General features: G+C 43.9%; 1 protein-coding gene across 3 annotated transcripts; it reads left to right on the plus strand.

Moving 5' to 3' along the window:
• The first annotated feature begins 2,156 nt into the window (after positions 1–2,156).
• Positions 2,157–7,326, plus strand: LOC146058876 (uncharacterized). 3 transcript variants are annotated; one of them, XM_083171073.1, is made up of 4 exons: positions 2,157–2,476; positions 3,405–3,486; positions 6,591–6,691; positions 6,772–7,326. In XM_083171073.1, exons 1-4 carry the CDS (start codon positions 2,173–2,175, stop codon positions 6,825–6,827), a joined length of 543 nt encoding a protein of 180 aa, XP_083027199.1. In that variant the 5' UTR covers positions 2,157–2,172; the 3' UTR covers positions 6,828–7,326. The 3 variants fall into 3 exon arrangements, with proteins under 3 accessions (XP_083027199.1, XP_083027202.1, XP_083027200.1); XM_083171076.1 differs by having other exon boundaries at positions 6,775–7,326; XM_083171074.1 differs by having other exon boundaries at positions 3,408–3,486.
• The last annotated feature ends 695 nt before the right edge of the window (positions 7,327–8,021 follow it).

Raw genomic sequence — 8,021 nt, forward strand, 5'->3', positions numbered from 1 at the left:
CGCGGAATACATGTAAAGTAATCCGTATCCCCACGCGGGGCTCGCTGCGCTCACCACACTTCGGGCTTGTATTCCGCGTCCCCTCACGGGGCTCGCTGCGCTCGCCACGCTTCAGGCTCGGTGGCTCGCTACACTATCTAAAGTGAACTCCACGACGACGTGGATAGTGGGGGTATGAAAAGGTCGGAAGACGCGTACCGCCACCACTCGCCACGCTTCGGGATGGCGTGGATACTGGGGGTTATATCTCATTGTAAGCACCCATCACATCTCATGGAATGAGTGCTTGTACAATTAAAAATCGAGTTGCATCGCATCGCATGCCGCAATATTCCAGGGGGATGCAATGAGATTTTTAGGAGCCCATACGATGGAAATCGTGGACGCTGTTCTAGGAAACAAGTACCATTTATTGTACTGGCCACTGCCAGGGCAATGATGCTACAGCAGTTGTAATAAGTCTACCACCCGAAATTGCTAATTAGAAATGAGACATTGGGTGACATTCTATGCGTTGAGATAAATGCGCATGTTTTTTTAGCGCACCACATCGCCGCAAATCGCACTTTTCTGTCAAAATTCGCATATTTAATGTGATGCGTTTTGGAGGCTGAAAAGTGCGAAGTGGTGCGATTTGCGGCGAATTGGTGCGCTGTCTTTAGTCCTGAAAATGTGCGATTTTCATGTCTGAAAATCGCACGTTTGCAGGAAAGCGCAAAGTAAAAAAAAAAAAAAAACGCGCGTGGGGTCCCCCGCCCGAGCATAACCAGCCCCGGGCTCATTGAGCCGGTGCTGGTGACATAAAATCAGGGTCCCCGACAAATCGGGATCCCCTTGATTTCATGAAACCAGCACCAGGCTCAAGGTCCGGCGCTGGTTCCCAAAATACGGGGGACAAAATGACTAGGGGTCCCCCGTATTTTAAGAACCAGCACCGGACCCAACCAGCCAGCAGGGTAATGCCACAGCCGGGGGAAACTTATTATATAAGGTCCCGCGGCCAAAGCATTAACGCCCTGGCTGGTCAGCATGGGCAGGGGTCCTGGGGAAGTGGGGACCCCCCCAATGAAGGGGTCCCCCCCCCTCCAGGACTTACCAGCCCATGCTGATAGTCCGGGGCTGTCCCCGATGCCCCTGGGCGGTGGGCATCGGGCTCATGAATTGTGTAAAAAAAAAGAAGTAAAACTATTGTTTTCTACTGGCGAACTATGAGTCCCAGCAAGCCTACCCCGCATGCTGGGACTTGGAGAACCACAAGTCCCAGCATGCGGGGCATTAAAGGGCCCGCTGGCACTTGTAGTTCTACAGTACAAAAAATAGTTAAAGAAAACACACTGACACCCTGAAAAATAAAAGTTTAATACACTCAGAACACACACACACTGATACTTACCTACCTTGAGCCCGTAGGTCGGTCCCTGGATCCTGGGTCCGGTCTCCGGGGCTCCAGGGCAGAAGAGTCCGGTTCCGGGGCCTTGGTCCTGGTTCCGGGGCTGGTTCGGGATCCGAGGTAGTCCCCAGGGGTACCTAAGGAAGGAAATCCTATTCACCTGGTCCCCGGCGACGACCCCGGCATCCTCTCCGGCTGAAGCGCTGCTCCCATCTGGTACCCGGCTTACAGGACTTCACCGGTGCAGAGATGTTTCTTCCTCGGCGTCTCTAGACAGAATGATTTCTGGCCAATCAGGAACCGAGAAAGTCGGCCAGATTGGCCAGAAATCATTCTGATTAGAGACGCCGAGGAAGAAACATCTCTGCTCTAGATGCGCATATGTTAAGTATTGCACTGAGGAATAAGTTATATAATTATTTTCGGTTTTTCTGCATTGGGGGAAATTTACTAAAGGAAATTTGTAAAAAATAGGTGTATTTGTATCCAGAAATACACTTATTTTTGACATTTACTATCCCGAAAATACGGTAATTCGTAGTCGTATTGATGTGCTATCAATACGAATACGAATTGCTGTGTTTTCGGAATAGTAAATGTCAAAAATAAGTGTATTTCTGGATACAAATACACCTATTTTTTTTTACAAATTTCCTTTAGTAAATTTCCCCCTTCTGAACTTCCACCAAAACCTGTTCTTGAATGATGAAGTATTTTTTGTACACTTCTATATCATTTATGTGAATATTTCTGTCTTTGTAGGGTTGCCTTCCAATTTACATATGGCCACATATAAGACTAATAACACAGCAGAAATGCCTTGTGAATATAATGAAATGCAGAAATGGTCCAAGACCTGGGTCAAGCGGATAGATGATAATGAATTTGACTGGCTAGTTCATTCGGATGGAAACACAAATGTAGACTACAATTCAAGAGCTCTAGCCTTCATTGACAAACAAAAGAGGGTGCTAATAATGAGACTGACAAAGCTGGAACTATGGGACAGTGGTCTCTACCAATGTCGTGAATCTGGTGGTCAGAACATCCTGAAGGAAGTCTTGCTGCTAGTAACTTCAAACACTGGTAAGCAATGATGGAAAATATTGCCACTGTGCCAGTAGCTTCAAATGTACACGTGTTTCTTCTGTACTGTCCACAATCTCCATACTGATATAGCAGTCCATGGTTCCAGTGGCCACAGCATTCCAATTGTATCGGATACATACATTGAAATAATCCAACCCTAATGAAGCCAATGGTTAAAAGAGGAACATGTTTGAATGGAAAATTGGTTAAAATAAAAAGCAAAAAGATACATTCATAGTGTGCGCTATGTTCTCCGTGGTCCCAAATATCTGTAATAGTCCCATATTGTTCTTCATTCTACTCTCACTTTATGCACAGTATGGTAAATGATGGACAAGTAAATCATTACAGACTATTTTGGAACTACATATATAAATGTTAACACAATAAATAAGTAAACGTTTTATTTAACTTTTAGTTATTATAGTATGGAATTATTAATATAATAATAACCTCCCCCCCCCTCCTCACAAAAAAAAGAAAAAGATAACAGTGTTCTTCCACTCTCATACTAAGTATTTGGGGATATGACCTTTACAGACTTACTGGAGTTTTAATATGGGGCCATATTTAGAAATGATGCAGTGTGTAATGTAGGATGTCTGGGTTGTTGATGTTACCAGGGCCAGGAAGTCTGTGTCTGAAGAGACAAACCTTGGTTTCATTACCCCCCAGAAAACAGGGGTGACAAGCCCTGTTTTCAGAAGTGCTGACCAACTCCACCCATTCCCACCCCAAACACCAGAGATCTGTCAATTAGTTCCGTAGTTTGACACAAGAGATGTTTCCTGACACTTTGATTACGCAATCTACCAAATCTAGCCTAGAGCATACGTAGCTACAGACTTGCTGCCACTAAATACAGATGAATAAACTATGCTGATTGTTAGCAAGAAATGCACTATTACTAACTGGTTTATCTTAGCAGACAAAGAATACATCAGCCCAGCCCAGTCCAATCCCCATGTAAGGGATCTGGAAGTCAGTTATGCTACAGTGAAACCCAGGTAAGTTGAATGATATTTTGCAACAACTTATAAATGTTTTATATATACACACACACACACACAGACTCTGCTGCGTGACATGAGCTTAGTGATAGCATTGATGTCCAACTCAGTAACACAAAATAATGGCCAAAATGGACAAGCATGCCCTCATGAAACCTCAGGCCGAGCAGTTAAACTGGGTACACACCTCTATAGATTTATCTGTCCAATCTGTCTGGTGGGAACAAAAATCTAGTAATGTATGGAAGCATATGAGAATGGACCATTTGCACCCAATCAGTGGAAATCAGACAGTGGTCACTCAGACAAATTGGATTAATCTATTATTTGATTCAGCAAATGTATCAATTATTGTACATTTGCATACATTTGGGAGTGGATGGATGATTGTCATTTGCTCTCATAGCACATTTTTATTGCCACCAGACAGATTGGACAGATAAATCTGTAGGTGTGTATCCAGCTTAAGATATTATTCATAATCACTGGAACTTGTTAGCTTGGTCAAAATATAACTGCATACAAAGGCTGTTCTTCCCCCACTTGATTTACAGATATGCTGCATAATGATCCAAACACTTTAGCTTTGACTGTTATTAAGCATCTTTACTATTGTTGGGACACACAGCACTATTAGGTGAAGCAGTTTGCAATATGTGCTTACCTGATCATTTGGGCATATACCAATGGCCTACAAATTTCAAGCATCGCCAACTTCACGGGAGGCTAATTCTGATTTACTGTGGAAGAAAACAAGTAGCTTTGATCCTTGGCAAAACATTTGACACTGCAGGTAAGGGAGATTTTAAATGTAGAAGAGAGATTTAGATTCCATAGAGGCATATCCAAACTCGAATCTACATTACATGCAAAAACAGACGTTATTTAAGCTGCATACAATAACAATAAATGTTTTTGCACCCCTTGCATTGCAACATGGTGTGTCCTGGTGAACAGTTAATCCATTCCTTTTCTTTGTTCTCGGCTGATACTTGCCCAACTCAGAATCCGCTCCATAGGACTTTCCTCACAGGAAGAACTTGATACGCATAATAATTTCCATTTAAATGTAGACCCAACACATATATCTGTGCTCAATTCTAGATATTTCAGATAGCAGTTGGTCCCGATAAATGTACTAGAGGCAGTTAGATAGCATGAACCTCAGACATAATGCATGAAACAAGGATTTACTTTAAATATTTAAGTGAACTTGGTTCAGAGGCTACAAATTTTACAAATAATCTGAGTTGATGAATTATGTATATGTAAAGGTGTTTGTATTGAAATCACCAGAGGACTCTGAAGAACTTCAGAAGTGTATCTTTACTACCTGCAAGTCATACTAAAAATTAGCTGCAGCAGCACTTCCAGCATAGCTAAAACATGTTTTATTACAAACACTCCCTGCATATAGCAATGATGAAGTCCATTCAGCATACATCTACAGTACATCCCTCTTTTTCAACAAAAAGAGCAATAAACAAGGGTAGACAATGTATGAATCAAAAGAATAAACAAAAGATGAAATAATGTGTGATTATAGCTGGAAATGTTCCCACACCCAGTGACAGAGATGGGCTTACTGGTTTGAATGGGCGTACTATTGGACAAGGATATGGTACTGCTCTATACCCCAATAGATACTTCTTCAACTAACTTATTGTCCATTATGATGGGTAATCTGATATCCTCAGTCAGTGACAGGTGAGGTGAAGGTGTTGACTCACATACCTCTAGCAGGTGGTGCCACTTGCACTCATACAAGTCACCACTATTCTGTTCTGGCGGGAAGATCCTTGTACATTCCCGACCCCGACAGGAGGTACTAAGCGATGAGATGTTTCATCATGAGGGACTTTGGTCTGCAGCCTGGAATTCTGCAGAATGTCTTGCATGGATGTAGGAATACAAGTGTTGCATGACATAAAGCATTGAGCAGGAGATGAAAGTCCATCTAGCTGAGTTTATCTCAAATTTAGACATGCCATAAACACATCAGAACTAGATTTATAACATTTGCTATCAAGTATTAATTGTCCCTGGTGCAAAGGGTGTTGCTGCTATGGGGCCCAGAGTTGAGGGGGTCCATCTCACTTGTGTACGTTATGATATGTGTTATATACAATACTGTGCAAAATTTGCAGGCAGGTGTGGAAAAAATGTGCAAAGTAAGAATGCCTTAAAAGTAGTCAGGTAGTCTCTGATGCCTACAATTTGCAGGCTATTTCATTTACCAGTGTGTCCTATGAAAGTCCTAGTTTGAATTGAGCACATTCCTTTCACATTTCCTGCCTGAAGCAGCAGGTAGAATGCTGACTATCACACATACCTAGTAATAGTCCCTATTTTGTCAGTAGTGCTTCAATTTGCAAGCTCACTAATGCGGGGTACACACCAGGACGACCCGCTCACGATGCACATCGTGAGCGGGTCGTCAGTGTCTCGTCCGACCCGCTCACGATGACGCGGGGGGGGGGCACGACCCGCTCACGATGTTCACCATGAGCGGGTCCGATCCGATGGCGACCCGCACCCGGCTGTATGGTCGTCATTGAGATCCTACCTGCAGCAGGTAGGATCTCAATAACGACCGACCGACCCGCGGGACCGCGCATCGGATCGGTATCGGTCCACACCAGGTCAGAAAAGGGCCCAATCAGCACACAATCTACATCCAATTGATCGGAATTGGATCTAGATTGTGCGGATCGGGCCCTAGTCGTCCTGGTGTGTACCCAGCATAAGGAATATCACCTCATTAAATTGTCTGGGTGGAACTCAGGGCTGACATAAGGGGGTACTGAAGGAGCATACTTGCCTACTTTTGAAAACCAGTTTCAGGGAGATTATAGTTGGTAATAGAATTTTGCACAGCATCCTATTGAGGGGGCGTGTCATGCTCCAGCCAAAGGGCGTGTCTAGTTCCATATATGGAGAGATTGTGAAAACAGATTGTGAACGTGGCCCCTAGAGGCGTGAGGGTGTACTGCTACATCTGAGAGGAATCTTATAAAATGACTTATATAGAATGTCTTTCAAGCTCTCACTTATTAGGCATGCGATTTAATGTTCTCTTTGTGTAATTTTTATGCTTGAAGTGGACAAGGACACAATAGGGCCTGGGAGATTCTACGATGGTTACTGTTTCTTAGCATGGGACTGTGTGTTTTATTCTTCACCTACTACAACAGGCTATCAGGTGAGTTTTGGCATTGCAGCTTGAAAATAAGGAGATCACATGATACTGACATATTTATTTATTTTTTTTATTTTTTTCAGCAGGCGTATGTTTAATCTGTAATCGCTTATTGAGATCCCAGAGGCGTGACATATGAGAACTGGATTACGCCCTACCTTAAATCATTGTTACTGCTTGTAACCATTCCTTTTGTGTTCTGTATGTCTCTTGGAAGTGTAACAAGTTTGCCATCTAATGGCAGAGGCGTAACTACTGTAAGGCAGCCCCAGCAGCCGCTTGGGGGAGCAAGCAGCAGCAGGGTCTGTGTGGGTGCCAGCACCCGCTTGCCGCACTGACTTGCTGCTGACTGAGCGCTGACTGAGCACTGGACGCGAGTCAGCCGCAGCATGGGTGGGGCCATGGCAGAGATGACAAATTCTGCCACTGATTCAATTGACTGTACACAGAGCCGGCTATTGGCTACTGTGTACAGGATGGGCAACGGATGGGCATGCTAGGGCGGCCTGGGATGCGTTGGAGCCAAGGGAAGCAGCAGTGTATGCTGGTCTCTCTTCCTCTCTCCTGCTTCAGCTTGTCCGTTATGCATGTGACATCATCACGTCACACACTGGGGAAACATGCTGGAGAGGAGCCTGGCAGAGGGGGGGGGGGGGGGCGCCACACACTTTTTGGCAGGGGGGGAGCAAAATTTATAGTTGCTCCACTGGATAATGGTCATTTATAGGCTATAAGTTAAAAACCCATCAAAATGGCAAACACCAGGGCTGGGTTATAAGGGGGCTACCCACACATGGAGTTGGCAATAATCATGATGTCATATTTCCTGGTTATGCTGATATCTCAGTACCACAAACTCTTATCTATTGTAAGCTGGAGTCAAATAATTCTGAAGCAAATACAATACAGGCCACACTTCCCAAGATCACACAGATGCTAACTGAGACTGAGTCTTCGTCTAGTAAACACAAAAGTGAAGGATAGTAAGACAAGCAAAGGTTGGTAATGAGAAGGGAGTCCCAAAATACTGAAGAGCAGGGGCATAACTAGATATTCGTAGGCCCCATAGCAAAAGTTTGTAAGGGCCCACTATTTAGCAACTGATGGTGATAAATGTATGTTAAACATATTACTTAGACAGTAAAGATGGGCCTTTGTCAGCTCTGAGCCTCATAGCAGCTGCACCCCTTGCACCTATGGTAGTTACGCTGTTGCTGAAGAGGATGTCACCAAGTCCTAGCTGATATTAGTCACAGCCATGGAGTAGATACTATAAATAACATGACAATGGTAGAGGAAGTTGGCGTCTTCCACATTTAACTGATTTTGTAAA

The sequence above is a fragment of the Crinia signifera genome, chromosome 2, assembly GCF_055691185.1.
Source record: "Crinia signifera chromosome 2, ASM5569118v1, whole genome shotgun sequence".
NCBI lineage: Eukaryota > Metazoa > Chordata > Amphibia > Anura > Myobatrachidae > Crinia > Crinia signifera.